The sequence below is a fragment of the Miniopterus schreibersii genome, assembly GCF_964146895.1.
Source record: "Miniopterus schreibersii genome assembly, chromosome: 16".
Lineage (NCBI taxonomy): Eukaryota > Metazoa > Chordata > Mammalia > Chiroptera > Miniopteridae > Miniopterus > Miniopterus schreibersii.
The window spans coordinates 19,475,820-19,499,579 of NC_138116.1; the positions used below are offsets into that span (position 1 = coordinate 19,475,820).

General features: G+C 52.2%; 2 protein-coding genes across 2 annotated transcripts in view; both read left to right on the forward strand.

Moving 5' to 3' along the window:
* HOXB3 (homeobox B3) overlaps window positions 1-23,760 on the forward strand; it is a 55,542-nt gene that overhangs the window by 22,407 nt on the left and 9,375 nt on the right. The window contains exon 2 of the mRNA XM_081160942.1: window positions 8,034-8,212. The gene's annotated coding sequence lies outside the window, so the exon portion shown is untranslated. The remainder of the gene's footprint in view (window positions 1-8,033; window positions 8,213-23,760) is intronic.
* HOXB4 (homeobox B4) lies at window positions 3,689-6,084 on the forward strand. The gene is made up of 2 exons (XM_081162063.1): window positions 3,689-4,206; window positions 5,017-6,084. The coding sequence occupies exons 1-2, from the start codon at window positions 3,750-3,752 to the stop codon at window positions 5,313-5,315; spliced, it is 756 nt and encodes a 251-aa protein (XP_081018189.1). The 5' UTR covers window positions 3,689-3,749; the 3' UTR covers window positions 5,316-6,084.

Here is a 23,760-nt window from a genome sequence, read left to right on the forward strand (position 1 = left end):
GCTGGGAGAGGGCGGCCGGCGAGCCAGCGAGCCACCTCTGGAGCGCAGGGGAGGTGGCTCAGACTCGCGCGCGTAGCTCTGTCCCTTTCTTCTTATTATTACTTTTTTATTATTGTACTCATGTTCGTATTCTGGGAATGGAGGAGAGAGGCAGACTCCTGTTCTGGTGAAACCCATCTTGGGAATCGCTGATAAACCTTGCCCTCCACCCATCGCGGCGGGACTCGGCTGGGGTGGAAGGTGCGGCACTTCGGTGGGATGGGTGGCATGGGCAGGTGGCGGCTCCCAGCACACAGAGGAGAAAATTTCCGCGCTCTGTCCCTAGGATCAGCCATACCCAGCCCCTCAGTGGCTCTGCCTCCCATCCCTTTCTTCTGGGGTGTTCTGGGCACCTGGGCCACATCCCTTGTGAAGTGTAGAGCAGCAGAGAGGCCCGGTGGCCAGCTCAGCGACCCTCTCATAATTTTGAAAAGCTGAGGAGTTGGACGGGTTTCAGAGAGCTAGAGAGTTGAGGAGGAGGTATGGGGTGGGGGAGGGGCCTGAACAGTTGGAACGGGTTGTGCGTCTCCAGACTTAGTGGCCTTTGACAAGACTTGGAAAGGTCCTTGCTTGACATTGGGGGCCTGGTGGGGGTCCTACTTACACATTTTGTCAATGAACCCAGGGCCAGACTTCAGTCTCCCCGATGCCCAGATTGGGGTCTGAGATTAAGATAATTACAATAGAATTGTGTATATGTGTGTGTGATTTTTCAAATATATGTGAGTCCAGCCTGTGTGGGAGAGTGTTGGTATTAGAAATCAGGCCTGGAGACCAACATTAGCAATCTAGATTTGGGATAGAAAAGAGGGTCTCTGGACCTAGTTGCTGGCAGATGGGAGCTCTCCTCTTACCCACCTGCAAGGGTCCCAGGACTGGGGATGGGCAGAGACTTCTGGAGCATGGTGGTTCAAGGGTCATTTTTTGTGTTATTGCTGTATTTGTTAATGAAATTGATATTATTTGGACTTGTTTGCTAGGGATACAAGTATTTTTCAGACCTAGGGAGATGGGTAGGGAGTCTGGGTGGGGAGGAGGTTGCTTCTTTGCACTCTTTACCTTACCCTGGGTAGGCCATCAGTTTTCACAGTCTAGGACTCAGTTCCCTCCAGCTCAGCTCCCAGTCTTCCAGTTTAGTAAATTTGGTGGTTACTGGAAGCCTCAGGAAATTCGTTTGGAAACCCCAGATTCCCCAGATCCCCATTTGGGTCCCACTGTCAGCAACATTAGCAGGTGGCAGAATGAGCAAGTTTAGAGAGAGAAAGAGAGGGAGCCTGCCTGGGGCTAGGGAGGTGGGGAAATGGGGTTCCTCTTCACACTTCAGGGATTATCCTCGGTTTCTGGCCCCAGGAGGTTTGGGAGGTTGGGAGGGACCGGAATATCATCTGGCTGCATCTTTTATGGTTCTTCATTGCCCTTCATTCGGAAATGAAACGCCTTTGATCTTTTTCTCAGGTTGTAAACGGAATTGCCCGTCATTAAATATCCGGGGCCCCATCTGCTTGGTCTCCCAGCATTTTTCTTTACAGCTGTTTCTCCCTCATTTTACCATTGAATTTTTCCAAAAGGACTTTTATGACACCCCCTTCACACCCAGCCGCCTTTCCCCCCTCGCTTTGCTAAGAGGCGCCTTGAAAAATATATAGATATTCGTTTGATCGCAAACTAAAGGCTGCAAGGGTCACTGGAGGAGCCCATTGGGGTTTTGTTTTTCTTAAAAAAAAAAAGTCCTGGGGGGATGGGAGGGGCAGGAGGGCACCCAGAAGGGCCTGATTCTGACTTGCCGCAGCCTCAGGATGACCCTTCCTCCTTTTGTGTTTAGCTAATGTTTACATCTCATAATTCATGCGCCATCGCGGAGAGTTGCGCAGTGCTGCGAGGTTTGCGTCTCTTTGCCAGACCCGCGGCTTCTAGTTCTAAAAGAAGAGAAAGAGAACTGAAAACCTTGTAATTCCAACGAAGGACCCGCAGTGCCTTTTCCTGCTCCCAGATCTCAAAATCAGAACAAAACGAAATAAAATCAAAGCATTCAAACCACATCCCAAACGAAGAACACGTGGAAAGTAGGAGAACTGGAAAATTTCTGGGCCAAGAAGATCTCTCTGTCTTCTGTATATACCCTGTAGATCCGAATTTGTGTAAGAAATTTTGTGGTCACAAATTCGTATCTAGGGGAATATGTAGTTGACATAAACACTCCGCTCATTTTTCCCCCCTGGAAGAAAAAAAATTTTTTTTTTTTTTCTAAATGAGGACCATGCGGTGACCAGGAGAAGACTCCTTCCTTCTTCCTTCCTCTTTTCTTTTCCTCCCGCAACTGCTAAACTGATTAGAGAAATCATCTACTTGAAACCTCCCTATGTCTGTCCTTGGGAGCCTGGGTCCCTTTGCGGTCTCTTGATAGGTTAATGTTGGTGGTGTTTTTAATTTTACCCTCAAGCCCACCTATTCTCTATTCTGGGTTCAGGGAGGTTTTACTGAAAATCCGGAAAAAATTACTGTTGTCTTCAGTGTGCGAAGGAAAAGGAAATTCACTTTTCAAACGGGTACTAAAGTCGCCTTTCCGTTTGGGTTCAGAACAAGATGCCTTGGAAATACCCGATTACCACGGGGAGTTACTGTGTGTGGGGGGTCACCTCCAGGGCTTCTATCCCCAGCTTCACAAGGATGTGAGATTTCTGTTCACTGAGGAGGCTGTGGCATTAGTGGCAATTAGAACGTCTCCACCCCGTGGTTAGTATTGCTCGGATGGTTCTGGAATTAGCAAATCGCCATTCAACGCGCTGTCAAAAGTTGCAGGTTTTTACTCCGCTGCTCATGTTTAGTGTGGGAAACCAAGTCGTTTCTCCCGGTTGGGCCGTGTGGGGTAAGGGGAGGAGTGGATAGCAGAGGGGAACAGACAGACGGACTGACAAAGCCAAACTAATAGCGCAGCTAAATGCGATTTGGAAGGCGAGGTCTCCCCGAATTAGTGCATGAATTTTCTATCGATCCGCCCGCGGTTCCATTCATCTCTGACAAGTCCTTCCGTGCACCCGCCCGCCTGCTCCCGACGCCTCCTCTCTCACTCCCTACCCCTCCCCGTGCGGCTGCAAGAGAAAAGCCCCACGCTCAGTGGCTCTCGCCCCCAAGTGGGTTCCCCTCGCTAGGCGAAGACCCCAGTCCGCCTCGCACTTCACTCCCCACGCAGACGCAGGGTGCATGGGCTCCCTTCCCTGGAGAGGAAGGGATGGGGCCTACGGAAGGCAGAGAATGGGGGGTGGAGGTGAGGCGGGATAGGAGGGGGCTACATCGGGAGCCCCAACTTCGGACGATATCCAGGGATTGCGCTCTGCCCGGAGCCCCACCAGGCCCTCCTTTGGCAACCTGCTCTCTCCCCGCCCCTCGATCTTGGAGAGACCGCTGCGCAGAGGCGGCCGCCCCGCAGGAGCCCTATGTAAATGCTGGTGTTGGGTGTGGGTGTGGGTGTGTGGGTGGGTGGGGAGGGGGTATAGAAGAAGGGGAAATAAACCTCTTTGGCTGGAGTAGGGTCCGGGTGAGCAGATTTCCTTATCCGGGAATCGCAGGCGGGGCGGCCATTGGCTCCCAGGATCACGTGGGGTCCTAACTTTGTTCACTTGACAGTAAGTAGGAGGGCTTTCGGAAACAGGAAAACGAGTCAGGGGTCGGAATAAATTTTAGTATATTTTGTGGGCAATTCCCAGAAATTAATGGCTATGAGTTCTTTTTTGATCAACTCAAACTATGTCGACCCCAAGTTCCCTCCGTGCGAGGAATATTCACAGAGCGATTACCTACCCAGCGACCACTCGCCGGGGTACTACGCCGGCGGCCAGAGGCGAGAGAGCAGCTTCCAGCCGGAGGCGGGCTTCGGGCGGCGCGCGGCGTGCACCGTGCAGCGCTACGCGGCCTGCCGGGACCCCGGGCCCCCGCCGCCTCCGCCGCCGCCCCCGCCGCCCCCGCCACCGCCCGGGCTGTCCCCTCGGGCTCCTGCGCCGCCACCCTCCGGGGCCCTCCTCCCGGAGCCAGGCCAGCGCTGCGAGGCGGTCAGCAGCAGCCCCCCGCCGCCTCCCTGTGCCCAGAACCCCCTGCACCCCAGCCCGTCCCACTCCGCGTGCAAAGAGCCCGTCGTCTACCCCTGGATGCGCAAAGTTCACGTGAGCACGGGTGAGTGCGTGGGCACCCCTTCCCCCTCCCACCCGCGGTGCTTTACACCAAAGGGACCTCCGAGGCGTGGGGGGGAGGCGGGGGAAAGCTGAGGGAAGCCAATTGTCCCCGCTATAAACTCGCCATTGCCGAGATTTACGGTCGCCTGTTTTCAGAGCCACATAATTACATCCCCCATAAATTTTTATGGCCTGGTGGGCCCCGCGCCTTTGAAGTCGGTTCCCCATCCTCTTTGCCATTCCCACCAGCGACTTTTTCGCCAGGGACCCGTAGTCTCAGTGAAGTTGGAAGTTGGGGAGGGGGTGGGAGGTTGGGGGGAAGGAGGAGGTAATCTGTATTTAAGCAGAGAGTTGAGGCAACTCCCACTATTTATTTTTCTCCCTTTCTTTCCTCTAGCCTGGCTCCTTGGCTCAAGAAGTGGGCAAAAGTTTTATTGGGGGCAGGCACTGCTTGGAATCTGAGCAGAGAGGGTGGGAACTAACAGAAGAAAGGTTTAGGGAAGCCCCCTCCCCTTTCACCCCTCATTCTCCCATCCCGGGCCTCAGGCCAAGGCGGGAGAGGAACGATGAAAACCTTGTGAAGATTCTCTCCCCCCCCCCCAACATCGAGATAACCTTCCAAAACTTTGAGGTCTCTTTTTCTTCCTGCGGTCCCGCTTTCTTCCCTTTTCGCCCCCCCCCCCCCTTTAGAAAAGGTGGCGGGAGAAGGAGGGAGGGAGGGAGATTCTGTGCTAGTTGGAAGAAAGGGCTCTCCCTCCTCCCTTTCGGGCAATAAAACTTTCTCTCTCTCCCTCTCTCTGTGTGTGTCCAGTAAACCCCAATTACGCCGGCGGGGAGCCCAAGCGCTCGCGGACCGCCTACACCCGCCAGCAGGTCCTGGAGCTGGAGAAGGAGTTTCACTACAACCGCTACCTGACGCGGCGCCGGAGGGTGGAGATCGCCCACGCGCTCTGCCTCTCCGAGCGCCAGATCAAGATCTGGTTCCAGAACCGGCGCATGAAGTGGAAAAAAGACCACAAGTTGCCCAACACCAAGATCCGCTCGGGTGGCACCGCAGGCGCAGCCGCAGGGCCCCCCGGCCGGCCCAACGGAGGGCCCCCCGCGCTCTAGTGGCCCCCGCGCGCGCGGGAGCCATGAACCTGGGGCGGGAGAGGGTGGCGAGCGCCGGGAATATGGGGGGGGGAGAGGCGGGAGGAGACCCTGGGGCCTGGGCCCGGAAAAGCCTTCCTGCTCCCGCCCCCCCACTTTATCTATTTACACGAATAAACGCAGAGAAGGGGGAGGGGAAGCTTTATTTATAGAAACGACAATAGGGAGCCGGTCGAGGCCCCCCAGAAGCAAAGCTCAAGTCTCTTGCTTTCTTTCTTAAAAAAAAAAAAAGAAGAAGAAGAAGAGGAAGGAAGAAAGAAAAGACAGAAAGAGAAATAGGAGGAGGCTACACTCCTCGTTTTCAGCTTTGGCGAAGATGGATCCACGTTTCATCTTTAATCACGCCAGGCCCGGGCCCATCTGTCTTGTTTACTCTGCCGCGGAGAGGACGGGCCTCGGTGGCGACCATTACCTCGACACTCGGCTAACAAATGAGGCCCGGCCGCGCCGCCTCCGCTGCTGCCGCTGCTGGAAGACAGCCTGGATTTTCTTTCTTTGTCCCCCATTCCTGACACCCAGCGAAAGCACCCTCTGATTGCCAGATAGCGCAGTGTTTTGGCCACGGTAACAAACACGTACATATAACGTCCTCCCCCTCCGTGCCCCTTCGCGGGAACACGGACTGCGCGCCCCCTTCCCCTGCGGGGCTGGGCAGGGGGGCAGCAGCGAGGGGACAAGTGGAGGCGCGGGTGGCCTTGGCAACGCAGGAGCGGGCAGGGAAATTGAGTCCAAGAAAGAAAAAAGAAAAAAAAAAGTGAGACCCGGGAAGGCCTTCCTCTGGAAGGTCAAGCTGTTCCTGGCAGGGTTGAGGGGCCGCTGAGTTCTGAGAGTTGGGCACAGCCCTCTCGCCAATCTTAGAGTTGTACAGAGGTGACCTGCTCTCCTAGACTGAAATTGAATGTGAAACTAGGGAATAAAATGTTGCGCCCCTCCCCGGTCGCGGAGATGATGTTACAGAGACCTCTCCCATAGTTTATCATTGTTGCATTGATTATTATTATTATTATTATTAATTATTATTATTTTATGTCATGTGTGTTCTTTCTCCTGTTCTCTTCCTGACATTCCAAACTAGGCCCCCTTCCTAGTTCTGGGGCTGCCTGAGTCTAGAACCCTGCGTTGGAGTGAAAATTTGTGTCCTGTACAGAGTGACAATAGAAATAAATGTTTGGTTTCTTGTGACCAGCACAGCGTGTTTTTGTTAAAGCCTTGATCTAAAGAGACAGACAAATGCCATCGAGCCTCTATTTTAAGCATCCCGGTCCATTTGGATTCACATTGTATGTGGTTGAGGATTTTTTTTTTTTTTTTCCAAAGGGTCCGATGGGGATTTCTACCTCTGAGGACTCCAAATTGTGATAGCTGGTTTGTTTTCCTTTTGGGGTGGGTGTGTTCTGTTTGGGGCTTTAAATTTCCCCCCTCCAGTCCAAAAAATGGATGGAAAGGACTGGGAGGGCTGACTCCAATCCCTAATGGGGGGAAAATGTTTCATTGTAGGACACAAGAGGCTTAAGTACGGCAAAGCCTTTCATATCATGATTTATTTGTCATAAGCAAATAAAATGCGGTTAAGCTGTCTCCTTCTAGACAGACGGCTCTTTGCTTATTAAAGTTCCAAGAGAGGATTCCGCGAGGCCAGCCTCTTTTCTCCCGCGTAAGAAGGTATCGTTTTCCTCTGAGGTGTTTAAGGCTTTAATGAGTCTAATTTTTTGCACAGATGTTTCTGGGTGTTTGCAGGTTTTCAGAGTATTTTTATATTACAAAGGAGCTAGCCGGTGCCATAGCTCAAACTCTGACAAGCAAATAGATAATCAAGAAGACAAATGGCCTCTTTTGTAAAGCCCTGCTCCTGTATTAATTTTCATTTTCTTTCTCATAGAAAGTATCGAAAGTACGACTGGGGACCAAATAGCTTTCTGTCTCAGAGGTCCCAGTCACCCCTAGAATGGAGTAGGGCAAGGGGGTGTGGGTGACCCTCAGAAGTTCTGTTAAGCATGAGCCGCTTTTGTGTAGTACCCAAGAGAAGTTCTGAGGTCTGGGGGCTCCAGCCTGAGGTCTCTAGTCCTGTGGTGGCCCAGGGTACAGCCACCTGCCTCTAGAGAACTTGGGGCTCAGGAGAGCATTTGCAGTTAAAAGTGTGTTTTGTTTTTTTGTTCCATCTCCCTTCAGGAAATAAAAATAGCCAATTCCACCCGCACATTTTATTGTTATTTCTTTATTGTATTCCCCGGGTTTGCAGCACGCGGGAGCTTGAGGCTGGGTAGGGCCAAGGGACAGATGAGGCTGATGTCCCTAGCATGGAGAAAGGGTTGAACTGCTGGTTTAAATGCTGTGGGGAGACGCATAAAAAATCACCCAGACCTGGAGGATGAGAGCGGCCAGCTTTGTTCGGTCAATTGCGGTATGATGTTTAGCTGCCAGGGGATGTGACCGCCCTTAGCAGAAGGAGAAAATAGTTCCTAAAAAGCATATGCCCCCCCAGGAATGCCTCTATAGAACCAAATCAAAGCTACTCCTTGGAAGGTATGAATAGAATAAAAAAAGATTTCTATGGAGCTTAAAGTTCACAGCCATTCTGTGTAGACAAGAGCTAAGAAAAATGTGAGAATTATACAGAAAACCATTAATCACTTCTTTTCTTTAAATACGTATCCTCTCTCCTTTGTTATTATTCAACAGCAAATCTCCGCAGACCGGCTGTTGGGGGGAAAAAGTGTTAGCCGTCTCTCCCAGATCTGCAAGGGGGAAAATTTTTGGAACCATAAAGTTGAAAACTTTTTTCTCGCAGTTTGGAAGAAGCCCTTCATCATGTATGGGATGCGGAGGAGTTCGGGCAAGAGGAGGCGAGAGGCGCAAAGGTAACAAAGCACCCGCCTGGGCTGGCTTTTTTAAAAAAAATCGTTTTATGAACTTTTTTTTTTTTTTTAACAAGGGAAAGAAGAAACCCCTCTCTTGGTGGGGTTTTTATGGTGGATGCTTGGTCAGGTTTGGGGCCTTTTATGATGACTGATGCTTGGGTCAGAGGGAGAGAGAAAGGCCTGACACCTGGAGAGTGTTTGAACTGCTGGGGACTGAGGTGTCAGAGCCCCTGAAGAACCCCAGAGAAGGTTGTTTGTGAGGCAGCTCAGAAGTACTCATCTGGTTTTGGAAAATGCAGGTGGGCCCGTGGGGCCCTAGCATGTGTACATGTATGTGTGTGTAGCGATGTGTACATGTGGCCGGTTGTTCTGTGACTCTGCTTGTCTACACTGGGGGCTTGTGTCCCATGTATCTGTTTACTGGTGAGATGCTGGCACTGCTGCCCCTGGAAAATGTGGTGCATTTCTTGGCTAAAATGCCCCAGCCTTGGAGCAGGGTATACGTGGATGTCTTCTGTTGTTTTGTTTTTTTCTTGTTGTGTCAAACTTGGAATACTAGGCAAATATTCACAACTCTCTGGAGCAGGAAACTGCTCCGATCACAGGCAAGGTTCCTTGACACAGGAATCTTCCTCTTCAGTGCTATCCCCCTCCCTTCTTCCTGAAGGCTCAGTGTTCGGTTTGGTTTCCTTTTGCTCTCCTGGTTTGGGGGCTGTGTCTGCCCCCCCCACACCTCGGGCCCGGCTTCTGAGTGTGAGTGAAACAGTGGGCTCTGCCTCAGACCTGAATGTGCGGGGCCCTTTTTCCCTGGGGCTCACTGAGTTTGGAGGCAGGAGGTTGGCAGGAGAGAGAGTTCATGGAAAGGCCACGTTTTCTAGGCGATTAGCTCAGTATTAGAACCACAAAATGACCTCGGAAGCCCCTTGACCTCTCTGAGACTGGACATTGTGCTGGCTCCCGCGTCCTGCCCAGGAGGGAAAGTCACACCTCTGCTAGGAGTGGTCCTCCGGCTGTTGTGTGCCCGTGTCCTATCTCCTCTAGCCCCCAACCCCTTCTTTGCTATTTTGGAATTTCTGGATTGTTTTTCTATTACTATCTATTGGGGAGAAAAGGAATAAAATTGTTAGCTTGGGTACAGCCAGGGGAGGGAAGAGGGTGCTGGTCTGTTTCTCTGTGCAGAGCTCCTTCTCTCAGCCAGGCTCCAATGCAGGGGGGGGACCCCTACCCCCATGTCCAGTTTATCCCTCCCCCTTTCCTGTTTGGCTTGGAGGGAGCTGAGGGAAGCCAGACAAAGAAAAGTGGTAGGAGAGGTCCACAAGGCTTCAGAGGGATAGTGGAACAAGCCTCGGGATCCTAAGGAGAGAGAGGGTTCCCCACTTGAACAGCTCCTTGGCGCTTACTGTGTCTCAAAGTCTGATATCCAAATCCACAAAGGCTCAACCCATTTTTTCCGAAGTTCCTTTGTTTGGGAAGCTATTCCTGTCACCCCTTTTCCCTGACCCCCAGTCTCACCTCAGCTACTCACAGAGCCCATGGAATACTCCTCCACCAAAGGAGCAAGAGAGCTGGGAGAAGGGTCAGTGCAGACTCTTCTGACCATTTCCAGGGAGAGCTCTGCCATGTTAACTAAAGTTTCCAACAACTTTTAATTTTCAGAGATGGGTGGATGTTTTCTGAGACGTGAACTCTGAACACAGAGCTTTTCCAAATCTGTATTCTGCTTGCTATATCTTAAAAATCCACACTAGCGGCCATCATCTAAGGAGGAGAGAGACAGACACACACAGAGACAGAGACTCCAGCTGGGAAGAGGAAATGCTCCCTTTGGGTTAAGACTAGGAGAGACAGAGCCTTGCTGGGATGTGCTTGGTATTGGTTTGCTTTTTGTAAATTGTCTTTTGTAATTTAGGGACTTGGTCTCAGGCAAGAAATAACTGTAGTTGGTTGGTATCCTTCCCTTTGTGCCTGGGTGGCATAATAAATGCAGGGGGTGGGAGCCTCAGGAGAGACAGGGAGTAAGCAGAAAGGTGGGCTAGGCTGCTCCTGGACTGAAAATATTTGGGGCTTCAGGGAGATGTGCATCCATTACTCATAAAGGCAGATAACCAATTGTGGGAGGTCTATAGGCCCAGGTAATAAAGAGCTAGTTAGTCACCTGGGACTTTACAAGCTTCTCTCTGGCAATGTGAGGATTAGGGGTTCACCAATGGGAAGGAGGAGGAAAACAATGGAAAGGGAGGGTTAGGGTTCATTCAAGGATTTCAGTCCTACAGGTGGGAACTTGATCTCCCTTTCCCTCGCTCGCAGACCCCTGCCTTTGCAGAGCTGAGCGCTGCCTAGGGCTCCCCAGCCCTTTGGGCTCCCCTTCTGTAACTCTGGTGGCTACCTGTAGCCCTCCTCATCTTTGACCTCTTTTCCCTCCAGGTCCCTGGTCCTTCCCAGCTTTCTCCTACGCCCACCGGCTGGGCAGACTGGGGCAGCCCCAGTGCCCCGTGGTGGGTCTCCCTGGGAAGCGGCCGGGGAATGGGGCCCGGTTAGAAAACGGAGTGGGGAAGTTTCCCAGCGTGAGTTGAGCGCTGACGGATTTGTGATCGGCCATAAAACTGGCGCGTTCAGATTCGTAAATCAATCTTGCCTTTCTCACAGTATAAACGTTCGCTTTATCGGCAGCAAGAAAGCGCTCAGCTCGCGCTTGGCGCTTGTTTATTTGAACACGGACATTCCCAGGATCCGAAGAGTGTGGGCATTTTAACAGAACCTGTCCGGAGTGCCTTCGTGTCAGTTTGCTGCTCTTTTCCTTGTCTTTAAAAAGAACTTCTCCGGTTCAGAATTGCCGTCTTCCCATGCTCCAGCATATTATATCTTCCCTCTCTCGCTTGCTCATATTTTTCTTTGAGATTTTAGTGGAGAGTTTTCTTTGGGGAACCATTTTAATGGATTTGTGGTCAGGACCTTGCAGGGAGTTGCCCGGGCTCAGGATCCACGTCCAGAGCAGGCTGAATTCAATACCAGTCTGTGTTTTGTATCTAGACAATCAAAGCCGACCACCCCCCTACAGAGTCTGAGCCCTGCCGGCGCCCCACCGGTGCTTTGGGAGCAAGATTCCGAGGAGGCCAGGCCATCCTAGTGCCTTCTGCAGGGGCCCGCAATGCCGCCATGGCTGGACCTTACCGGGAGCCACACGGGGGTGGCTGTTTCTTTGGGGGTTGCTAAACCATCTGGGTCCACAGTCTTCTTCCCATTGAATTGCTTTTGGTTCAGAACCTTCCAAACAAATCAAAAGGGGAAACCCCAAGCTTTCCTACCCTAAACCGCATTTGTTCTTCCCCTGTCCCGCCTGCCCCAGGCGGCTGTGGCCCTGCTGCCCCCAGAGCTGCTGAAGATAAGGCTGGGAATGTGCAGCGAGGGGCTTCTTCAGGAATGTCTTTTCCGCTCCCCTTTGCACCCCACCCCACCCCATAGCCAAGAACTCTGATTCTGATTGTAACTGGTCTGCTCATTCTGGGGTTGAGCTGTATGTGAAGGTTTGGGGATGTTTTGTTTTGTTTATATCTGAGCTGAAGGCATCTGCGTGCGCTTCTCTCTCTAGGCCTAGGGAACGGATTTCTCCTATCATTTTGGGTGTTCAGCCCTTTAATATGCAACACCCCTCATCTTTTTCCTATAGATCAGTCTCCCTTGTCTGTGAATTGGAAGCTCAGGGTACAAACACCTGGGAAATAGGGACCCGGGGCTGCCAGGCCGACTTCAAACCTCTTTCTTCCGTTTCCCTGCCCCCCTTCAGTTCAAATCTCCAGCTGTCTTCACTGGAGCTGGGGGTGAGGGGACTGAGACAGGGTGTGACATAGGTAGAGAGAGGCTGAGAGTCCACTTCTTTTGTGTGGAAACCTTAGTCTGGGTCTTTGTCTCTAGACATATTCTCAGTCAGTCAGTAGAATTTGGTTCCCTATAAGAATAACACCACAAACGAAAAAGGTCCCTGTTCCGGATAGTCTCAACTCTGGAAGTCCCAGAGTAGCCTGTTCACCCTGTCCCTTTTCTGCCCCTTCAAAAGGTACTACAAAAGATCAAAAAGAGAATGAAAGCCAGAAGCCCCATTCTTTATACGTATATAATGTGGACTTATGAAGTGTTTCTTTTGAAGCCTGTCCCTTTAGAAATGTTGTTGATTATTTAGGAAGAGGAGGAGTGGGTCCCACTAAAATCAGCATCCTAGACATGAGGGAGAGAATGGAATTGGGGGGGAATCTTAATGTTAAAGGATGCAGGGAGAAGAATTGGACGCTGAGAAATCCAGGGGCTTGGAGAAGGGCTCGCGCCCACCCCACCCCCACCCCCGACGCCCCTGCAGACTATTTCTGCACCTCCACGAACTAAGCAGAAGCAGGAGGAGAAGAGAGAGAGGAGAGGTGGGCTGTAGGTAAGTGTGTGTCGGGGTGGGGGTGGTTAGGGAGCTGTAGATACAAGTAGGTATAGATGTGAAACTGGAATCGAGAAGGAGAACTCGATACTATTCCATTGGTGGGTTGGGGGGGACCTATTTTGCAGGAAAATTTCTCCTCCTGAAGGGGAAGGTCACAGTGGTCCTTTGAGCCTGAAATCGAAAGACCCCCTTCCCCCTCTTGGTCACGTGATTCATTAAATAATTAATGCCGAGGTTGCAGAATAGATATGTATTCGTCAGGAAAATCGCAGGCTTGGTCTCCCTGTTTCTGACGTGCAATTCAACTGTCCTTTGAAAAACAAGCCTGTACCCTGAGAAAAAAAAGAGAGAGGGGGAGAGAGAGGGAAAGAGAGAGAGAAAAAGAGAGGGAGGCAGCAATAAAACAGCCCCGCAGCCGGAGCCACACCGCGGGCTGGGGTATTGTAAGTAGAAGGGATTTCTCACTACCTACCGCGTCTTATATGTCCATGTAAATTTATTGTTTGTTATTAATGTTATTGTCGTAAACTGTGACAAATAGCCATCTTCATTTCCTGCCATTTCTCTTCACACGGTGCTCTGTGTGTTTATACCCATTGAGGCATTGCATTGAGATTTTAGGAATATTCCTCTCCTCTCTCTCTCCCCCTCTCCCTCTCCTCTCCTCCAACCTTTTTCTTGATTTATAGCAATATGGGTGTCAGCTTCTCGGCCGGCATGCCAGCCATTGTGTGTGTGTGTGCGCGCGCGTGTGTGTGCTTGCATCTGCGTGTGTTTGTGAGCGAGTTGTGTTGTTTATGGCCATGTCTTCGATAAATCATTTCTCACAGAAAATGATGTAGAAGCTGGGCTATTTCTGCGGCCGGGAGAGAGTCGCTCTCGGAGGCACTTCCTCCCTCTCCGCTCTGCTCCCAGGAGTTGGTTATTTCAGACGATTTACAGTAATATATCAGCAGTTAATATGAAAGCTCTATAGCTGGAGGTCTTAAATTACAGCATCCGTGATTATCAATTAAGGCAAGATTTGTATAAATTTGGTAAACCAGAAATGCCTCATTGGCATATAAACCCAGTCAAAGACCATGACCTAATATAAAAATTATATTTGTGAGCCTGATAGAGCCAACATTCCTGCAGCAGCAGACAGAGCTTCATTTTTCAGCGGTTCCTCTCCAGAGTTTGGCTGCTCCAACTCCAGCCACGGGAAAGAACCCAACTCTGAAGGCAGAAGGAGCCTGGGGCAAGAGAGGTGGAGGCAGAGGAAGAAATTACTAGAGTTGAAGGCAAAAATTTTTGTAATCAATGGGGACCAAATCCAAGTCCCGTGCAATTGGAAGGGGGCTGGAGAGATTCAGCTATAGTATTAAAACTTAACCTATAGGACTGATGTTTATGACAGGGTATTTAGGGTGGAGAATGAGCTGCCCAAATTGGGGGAGACAATGGAGGTAGAGGGTGAAGGGCATGGAGAGAAGCTGAAAGCCTTGGCTCCCCACCCTCCTGGCTAACAAAACAAGGAAATGAATTCACACCCCAGTAGCCTTCCTTCGACCTACTGAAACAAAGAAAGTTTCCTCAGCAGCGAGGGACTATATATGTTTGGGGCTAAAGCAGGGAGAAGTTCAACAAGTTTTTCTAGAAAAGAAAATCAGGAATCAGGCGGTCCCAGAAAGTTGAAGTGTGTTCCTCTACCTAAGCCCCCATTCAAAGAGGAAGCAAACATAGTACAGATTGGGAGGGGGAGAGCTGGTAACTTTCCCCTAGGGTTTCATATGGGGGAATCTCAGTCCCTTCCATCAGGGAAGAGTCTGCTGGTCAAGAAAAAAGCGGTGGCTTCTGGGGACATGCTATGCTGCACCCCAAAGTTGTGATGGATGAGGGGCAGAGGGCCACAGCCTTTGCCAAGTCCAGTCAGAGCTTCTGGCTTTTTCTTCCCTGGCTGGAGCTGGGCCAACTGGCTTTATAGCTACTATTATCTGTGATATTTAACTCTGCCTGCTAGTGTAAACCTTTGAGTAGGAAAATTAGAGTGACTCTGCACCCAGGTGTTAATTTTTTATGGCATGAGTCTCCTGGAGTGGCGGCTTAGGCCCCAGTGGTGGAGCATCCAGGAGCTTGCTCCCACGCTTTACTCCAAGTGGGCGCTGAGCCCTGTCCTTGTTAACAGGCAGATTTGTGGGTGGGTGGTGGGTGAAGCCTCCCAATTTGGGAGTCTGGGTTGACAAGGATTTAGGGAGAAAGAGAAGGAGAGGAACAAGACCCTTCGCTGGGATGGGTGGGGGCATTACCTGGCCTGGGTAAAAGGAGGGTGGAGTCTAGATTCCAGGAAGCTTTGACAGAGCTGAACATCATGGGGAGGGGTGAAGGGCTGGGGGCATCAGCAAAGCAATCTGAGGGATAGGGGGCTCCAAGCCCTTCAGGCCCTCCATCCTTCAGTGTTGGAGAATCCCCCCCCCCCCCCAGTATGGGAGGTGAGTATTTCCTTCTCTCTCACCTGACAAAGGGGGTGTAAATGTGGAGACGGTGAGTTCACCCCAAAACTAGTGCTCCAGAATTTAGGCCAAAGTCTTGGAATCCCTGAGAGTGGGTAAGGATTACCTCTTTGTCGGAGAGGAAGAGGTACATAAAAGAGAAGGAAGAGGGTAGAATCTTGTTTATTAGCTTCTGAATTTAGCCTGTTTCAGAGGATGGGGAACAAAAGGGCGGAGGCTGAAGGATTTGCTCTTTGGGACAGGCCATAGCTAGTGGGAAGAGGTGGGGGCCAGTCCCGCAGGCTCCTACCCCTGTGTTGTCAACTCCTCCCCCATCTTGCCCCTCTGCTGCCTTTGCTTGTGCCTATGGAGGGCTGATCCCCCCTCTTCCTCTCCATTCTCTCAGCCCCCTTCAGGTCTTTGTCTCTTCTGGCCCTGGGGATACCCCCTCCCTTTCCCTTAACCCAACTCACACAGGCTTCCCCAGGAGACAAAAGCAGGGAGACCATCCCTTTCCACCATTATCTTTTAGTCGCTGGCCCCTGGTTAAATCTCCCTATGTGAGGCCTGATGCCCTCCATCCAGGCATATAGGCCTACCCCCCAATCATCAAGTTTGAAGAGACTTTGTTGGTTTTTTAAAAAAGGTACATTTGGTTCATTTAACCATGGCGCACTCTGCCTCTAACCAGTTCTATGCACATACACACACTCCATTCGCTTTTGTGCTTGCTCTTCAGGGGCTGGGGTAGAATGTATTTGATGGAAGGGGGTTTTGGGAAAGCTGCTGACTCTCTTTTCTCCCCAGACTCTGCTGGTCTCCACTTTCTCTATATAATTATCATGTTTTCCCCGCGCCTTTGAGAAGCTGGACTGCCACTGCTTTAATGACTGGAGGAGTTGGATAGAAAGATGAGGAGAGAGGAGGAAGGAAAAAGAGAGGGCCCAGAGAGAGAACAAGTGGCAGAATCCCTTTCTGAGGTGGGAAGTCAAGGCAGAAGGCAAGGAGAGGGTGGCAGGGAGAGTGGAGACAAAGGCCAGTCAGAGAGGCAGGAGGCTGTCCCGGCAGAAGGAGCCCCACGACTTGGATGAATACACACACTCTCTTCCGAGCTAAGTGGGAAGAAGGGGAGTGGAAAGGAAACCTCTCCTATTGCCCCTTCTCCGTAGAACAGAACGTCCCCATGGCAAAAGGGTAGGTTTCCCATGTGGAGGACAGGGTCCTGAGGCCAAGGGCTCCATACTGCCCCAGAGAGGGGCAGCCTAATCAGCAAGCCCGTAAGTGATTTCTGGAGATGCTCCTAAGACCTTTGCAAGGTTCAATTCAAATTCACTTAAGACGCATGGAGAGGCAGAGTTTGAGAAGACAAAGGGGCTGTGAGAAAGGGACAGAGACAACAGAGTGGTTAGAAAATGGGCTGGAGGAGGGAGGGAGGGAGAGAGAGAGAGAGAGAAGAGAGAGAGCCCAAACCCCTGAAACCCCTAGGGGCAGGTACAGAAGGGAGAGGGCTGCCGGGTCTGGAAGCTTCTCCAGACTCCGTGCTTGTGCTTTCTTTACAGACAGCTGCCCAAAGCCCAGACCATCCCAGAAGCGACTGCCTCTAGAGTAGGCCGTCCCCAGTGCGAAATCAAGTGGTAGGCAGCAACTGAAGTGCCAGGGAATGACCAAGCTGTCTTGGGCACTTCAACTTCCTCTTCTACCACCACCATGAGTAACTTGATGGTCGGACTGACCCCAAAACAGAATTCCACCTTGAGTCGGGTGCTGGGGTCAGTCTCTCCCACCTGGACCCTGGGATCTATCTTTGGCTTCCCTTTCCCCTGTAGGTATGGTCTCTTCCTTTCCTCTTTAGGGACGGGGAGAAGTTGATCTTCCAGCCGCCTAAGAACTTTCCCTTTCACCTCCAATCCACATCCCTTCCCGGGAATCTCCAGCCTGAGCAAACGGATGCTACCTTCACTGATCTCCTCCCTCCCCCGTCTTTCAGGGAAGACAAGGGAAAAGGGAAAGAAAGTTCCTAACAGCCTAAGCTGCCCTTAAAGACTCCGGGGAAATGGGGAAATGCAAACCTTTTCGCCTCTCCAGTCCCTCTCTTGCCCTCTCGCCGCCGCTCTGCTCCGTCCATTGAGAACCCCCCAACCCCCATCCTCCCGTCCCGTCCAGCCCAGAACTCTCTCCCTTCCCCTCCCTTCTCCGCCCAGCAGGACATATGGAACCCATTTCGCTGGTGACATTGAAGAGCCGCCCGTGCGCCCGCCTTCCCTTCCGCCATGGCGCCCACGGCGCTCCCGCGCCTCGCCGTGCCCCCCGTCAGTCGCGGCTCCCCTTCCTGGCAGCTCGGCGGGCTCTCTGAGCCCCGAGCCCTGCGCGGTGCCCGGCCGGCCCGGCTGAGGGGGAGCCCCGGCTTCTCCGGAGAGGGCGCCTCGAGTGCAGCCCCGAGCACCCCGCGGCCCCGCGGCCTCGAAGGCCGAACAAAGCCGGGGGCGGGGGCGGGGGCGGGGTGCGGGCAGCGCTTCCGGGCCTCTCCCCGCGCTGGCCCGTCGGCCCGGGGCTGCCGGGGTCTGAATGACCGGGATGCGGCCGGCCGAGCCCCAGCTGGGGCCGAGGGACCGGGGCCTGGCCGTTGGCTCCCGCGCGCGCCCCGCTCCCGGCTGCCCGTGGTGGCCTGCGCCCTAGTGGGAGACGCACAGGTAAGTGTGGGTGCTGAGCCAGGGGCCCGGGGCGGGCTGGGGGTGGAGAGCAGGGTGGCTGAGACTTTCATCCCGGGCCTCTCTCCTGAGTAGGCAACGAGGCTGGATCCAAACCGTGCAAGACAAAGATGAGGGCAACTTAAGAGGAGGGTGGGAGCGGAGGGGGGAGAGGGACCCTATGCGCAGGGCAGTGTGGAGGAATGTGGGTGTGCATGGGGGGGTGGGGGCAGGAACGGGGTTCCGGGGTGGGGGACCTCTCCCCCTCAGGAAGGGTGTTGGAGCCTGTGGAAGGCTTTCCAGGGTTGAGAGAGGCATCTGCTGGGGAGGGGCAAGCACTCCTGGGCCCTGCTCCCACAGTCCAGCTGCCACCACGGCCAAGCCTTTTAGCACCTTGCGGGTTATTTGAAGCTGAAACTACAAGGGGTTGCGCCGAGGCCGGGTGTTAAACTGAGAAGGTAGGAGAGTGGGTGATTTATGGTTTCAGAGAAGCTGTGTTTACTCCCTGCCTGCTTTGGAAACCAAAAACCAAACAGAGCAGAGGCGGGAGAAGCCCCTCTCCTTGGAGAGGGAGGCAATGCCAGGTCGATGCTCTGGGGTTTATTTTCTCAGATGTGGGGAGATGGTGGGAACTGTCCCTTTGCAGGCGCAGAATGTGGTGTGTCTGTGTGAGGGGTAAGGAGAGTGTGCAAGCAGGCACACGTGTAGGTGTGTTTGTGTATGTGTCAGTCCTTGGGGCACAGCATGGCTTTGTGAGTGGGCACACAGGGAGCTGGAGAAGGGGGTGGAGACTGGGTGTTGGTCCTGGTACTCTGTAGGGTCACTCTGGACACTTTGCTGCTCCACACCCTCACCACTGCACAATGCTTGGTTCCGCCTGTGTTTTCTTTCTTCCCAGGGCCACAGGCAGCAGAGTCCACTTGGGCTGGCCCCTGGCCCCTCTGTGCCATCTGCCCACGCACCACCTAATATTCACTTTGAACCTTTAACTTTGTCCTGGGAGACTACGGAATTAGTGAGTGTAGCTGTGTGAGAAGGGGGAGAGGGTGGAGAGGAGGAAAAGGCCAGGGGTAGTAGGAGAGATCAGTGGTTTGAGGCTGGGCCTTGGCAGGCTTGGGTTCCATTATTACTGCTCAAATTCCCCCGAAGTTGCTGCTTGGGGGAGGAGGGCAAGGGAGCACAAAGGGGAACAGAGCAGGATGGTGGTGGGGGGGAGAAAATATTTTGACCCCCAAGATAGTTATTTCCGCAGGCCAACTGGTGGCTCTTGCATTTCTGTCCAGACGCCCAGCTTTGCCTGGAAATTGTTTTGCATTAAATTTTCTCAGCCGCAGAATTATCTTTCCTCGCCTCCAGCTAAACTTGCATTTTTCCACCAGACACTTGGGTCCCGCACCAATGAAATCTGAGAGGAAGCGGCTGGGCCCTAAGTGGCCGTAATTTAATTGATTTTATCATAAATCATCAACTTGATGAAGAACCCGAGGTTTCAGTGAAGTAAATTGATATTAATGGGAGTTTCTTGAAATGCAAACTCGCTGTATTGTTGGATTGTTGGGGCATCTTGAGCTGGGGAGGTGGATTACTTGTGTCCCAAGAGCAGGGAGCCTGGACCTGGAGCCCAGCACAGCTTTAGGGGGTAGGGAAAGCAGGATGGGAAGGGCAGCTGCAGACATACTGATTTCTGGGGGGCAGGGGCAGGCAGGGAACGGAACTTTGTGGGATGGGAGCAGAGTCTGACTCTGTAAAACCTGCTGGCCACCTTGGGAATGCTGGTCTCCAACTGGGGGGAGGCATTGGGAAGCTGGTAGGTGTGTGGGCAGAGTTGGGGGTCGGGTGAGAAGGCCAGGCTGGTACAATGGGTGCATTGAATCCCGGTTAAAAATTGCCAGGTCAAAGCCTTCTTCCTCTAATTATACAAATTAATTATTTACTGCTCAGGTTCCTATGTCCAAAACCAGCACTTTTGACTTGGTGATGAAGGTAGAGAACAACCCCCCACATAAACACACATACAAATGGAAAAGCAGTAAAAGACAGTGCAGGAGCCTCTGTGGGGGCAAGAAGGACCGGGATGGGGTTGGTGTTTGGTAGTAGAGGTGTAAGCATTTAAATCCCCAAAGGAGATATCCTCCCTTTGGCCGCGCTGGTGTCCCTTACTGTCTGAGCTTAGTTTATTATTACTGCTTCGTGTTGCTCACTTTTACATCAGCACACAGAGAAGCACAAACTCTTAGTCCACTGGAAAAGGACCTCAGAAGATCATTTAGCTCAACCCTACTTTCCGCACACATGCTCTAGCTTTACAGAAGGGTACACTGAAGCCCAAGGAGTTCCACGCTTAGGCTCATACAGCCAATCTGGAATGCCTAGAACTTAAGTCTTCTGACTTTCAAGCCTATCCCAAGGATGACTTAAGACAAGTCACTTCCTCACTCTGGGCCTCAGTTTCTCTATCTGTAACAATGGGAGGAGTGGACAGGATAATCCCTGAGTTCTCCCAGTTTTGACTTTGAGTAACTCTCTAGTGCTTGGGAACATCTCCCTTCCATACAGAAATTACTGCATGCTTATTTGCTTGTTTGCACCCACCCAGAGCAGTGGTTGGTGACTCAGACAGGTTCTAGGAAATCCACTGGAATCTGGACCATTCCTCCTCCTGAAGGTTGGAGAAGCCCAGACCTCTGAGAGCAATGGAAATAGAAGGCAGTGGAGAGGGGCTTGCTAGCTGGATTGGGCTGGAATTGGCATTTGGGGGGGAGGACTGAAGAAGGAGGGCTTGACTTCATAGAGCAGGGCACTCTTCCTGCCGAGTGCCCAGCTGAGGCTGGAGTTGTTCAGAATGCAGTTCTTGAAGTCCCTTCTACCACAGCCAGGGACTGAATTGTGGTTTTAGAATTTAGATTCCATAATGGCAGGCTACCCACCTACCTCCACCCCTAGCTTCACTGTGATCCCTGGGTCTTTGGACCCTCTCTTCCTAGGAGAGGGCAAATACAGGGTGTCACAGCCCTATACCAGATCTCCCCCGGCAGCCAGGATAGGAGGCCTGCAAGGTGGGTGACCTCCCCGCCCATCAATTCTTGCTTGTATTTTCCATCTCTTCCCCAAACTGGGAGAAACTAAACTTCAAAAGGGGTGGGAGTTTCTCAGAAGTTTAATGGTTATGAGAAGGGAAGTTTCTTGTAGGATCACAGATATGAGGAGGCCAGGCAGAGGAGGGGAGGTTCCCAGACTGCCTTGGGAAGTATGATCAGGGATATGAGTTGTGCTAGAGGAAGTGGGAAGAGATGGGAAACAACTTCATCTTAGTTCTGGAAATCAGAGTCTCTGGCCAGATATCCACTTCCTAAAGCCTCACTGCAAACATTATTATGGGAGAATGGGGGGGGGGGGAGAGAAAGGGCTGGCAGGTTCAGACCCTGGCCCTATCCCATTCGACTTCAGAGTTTTATATTTGGAGGCAATTCGGAAGGCCTTCCGCTGATTGGTCATTAATCCGGTGAGTTATTGTCTGCTAAACAGAGGTCACTGGGAGAGAGACATCCAATCTGTCAGGAGAGACCTGAGCAGTCACTCGCAGCGGCTGGGCCCCTGTTCCTCTCTTGCCTGCTTCTCCCTCCCTTCCCCAGCACCCCCCACCCAGCTGTCCTAGATTCGACCCTCTCCCTCGTGCCTTCTCTACTTTGTCTCCACATCGGCGGTGTGAGTTAGCTAGGCGAGGACAGAGCAGGACCCCGGATTCAGAACCCACACACGCCAGCAAGGCGCTCGCCGGCGGTAACTCCCACCTTGGCCCCGGCAGCCCCATCCGCTCTCGGCGCGTCCAGGCTGCCTCCGTGGTTACCGAGGAGCTTTTGCAAATCCCCTTGGCTGCCCTGTTTTCTCCTGCCTTTCTTTTCAACCTTATCGCTTGGAGTAGGGGGGAAAGTACAGCTTGGATTTTTCTTCTTCAACCCTAGTGGCCTTTCTGTTCTTTCGAACCCCGTTTCTGCGGAGCCGGGTCTACACGGGCCTCTGCCAAGGCGCCAAATCTCCGTGCAGCTGCCCCTTTGTTCCCTCCGGCTCCGGCATCTTGGGGTGGGGTGGGGGAGAAGGCGGGTTTGGGCATCCAAATACCATGAGTGGCCTTCAGTAGCAATTTCCATTTTACAACCCCAGCTTAAAAATCTTTATTAATATTTAGGAAGAGGTGGAGATTCGGGTGCGTGTGTGAACTTTACAAGACTCGGCCGCTGCCACAAACTTGGGCAGTGAAGCTAGAAGAGTGTCTGGGAACCCAGACAGGACCAGAAAGAAACAGACTGCTAGATGCTTCGTTAGGCTCCCAGATCCCAGCTACTCTACCGGGGCGGCAGGATTTGGGGCAGGCTGAGCTGGGGGCAGCATCGTTGGTCACCCCAAGGCTGATAATCAGAAATCGATTTTAATGGAGCCAGCCAATTTGTGCTTCTTGAGAGAAGAATTTTCGTTTGCTCTTTGATGGGTTTTCTGGGGGGGAGGGAAGGGAAACTGACACGATCCCCCAAAGGCCTGGAAGGCTGGGCGCCAGCGATCTCTCAAGGGTGTTTACAGTACTCCATGTCCCCTGGTACTGGGTACAGATTAGGAGTGGGGGAGGGGAGTGCCAGTGCCGGAGAGAGTGCTCCGGCTTTTTGGAAACTGAGTCAGAGAGAAAAGAATGTCTGTGAAGGGGGACATTTTCTCTAATTTTTAACTTTATTATTAATTTTTGCCTTTAATTATTAGATTACACTTAAGTCTCTGTGTCTTAATCTTTCTCTCCATTTTTTTTTCAATTTCTCTCTCACATGCACCCGGGCGCGGGCACACACACACACACACACACACACACACACACACAGAGTAAGTTGCTAAGTTTCCCCACCTTGAATCAGAAAGAAATTGTTCCCTCTCCTCTCTTTAGTCTACCCCTGAATCAGGACTTCATTGGCAGGGGTGAAGCCCTCTCCCCTCTTCTTCTCCAGACCCTAAAGTCTTCTCTCAGACCCCTATCGTGTCTCTCACCCCAAGTTCCCGGCCCACACTCCTCAGTGCCCTGCCTTTGTCCCCTGAAGTTTGAAACGTCCCTAGCCTGCATCAACACCTCAAACGAACGGGAGCCCTCAGGGCTGCCTGTTCTACCATCCAACCCCCCACCCTCCCAGTCCCAATCAGGGGCAATGGGCCAGCCAGAAATCTGCAAGAAAGGGAAAAAAAGGCAAGAAAGAAATCAAAATGGGATCTAATTGCCTCCCAAACATTTCAAATGGGCTCTGCTCTCCAGAATTCATTAAGAAGTCCCACTCCATCTCCTACCGCACTTGGGGGTGCATGTCCTGTGAAATTGTTCTCCAGGTTAGTTTTCTTGCTCCCCAGTTCTTCTTTTTGCTTCCACCCCACTGTGCCCCACTTCTTTGTGTAGCCGGAAGGGACCACAGTGAGTTGAGGAGGCTCCAGGAGGGGGGAATGGTCCACTGCTGTCTCTGGAAAACTCCTCCACCCTCAGCTCAGCTCAGCTCCAGCCCGATCCTCCTGCAGTCCGGGCTTGCAGGCCAGCAGCTGGCTGGGTGCCCTCCAGGCTCTTTTTATTCCTTGACGCAAACCTTTGTAGCCCCACAAGCAACCAGTTTCTTCTCTTCTCTCAATTTCACGATGACCTTCTCTAGCAACAGCTAGGAGCACTGGAGAGTCTGAGGAATATTCTTGACTTTTTAATTTTGGGGAATGAGAGAAAAGACCCAAAGGTGTTGGTTCCCTTAAGCCTCTGGAAGCCTCCCTGGGCCAAGTCCTTGACCCACCAGACCCAAAGCTACATAGAGTCCAACTCTGTAGGTCTCTAACCAAGGACTAGAGATCTCAGGACAGAGCCCTTGCAGCCACATACACAGGCAGCATACGTAGGCAGCCATGATCACTCTCTCTGAGGGTCCTGGCTTGAGCCCCAACACTGGGTCTGGTTTGGGT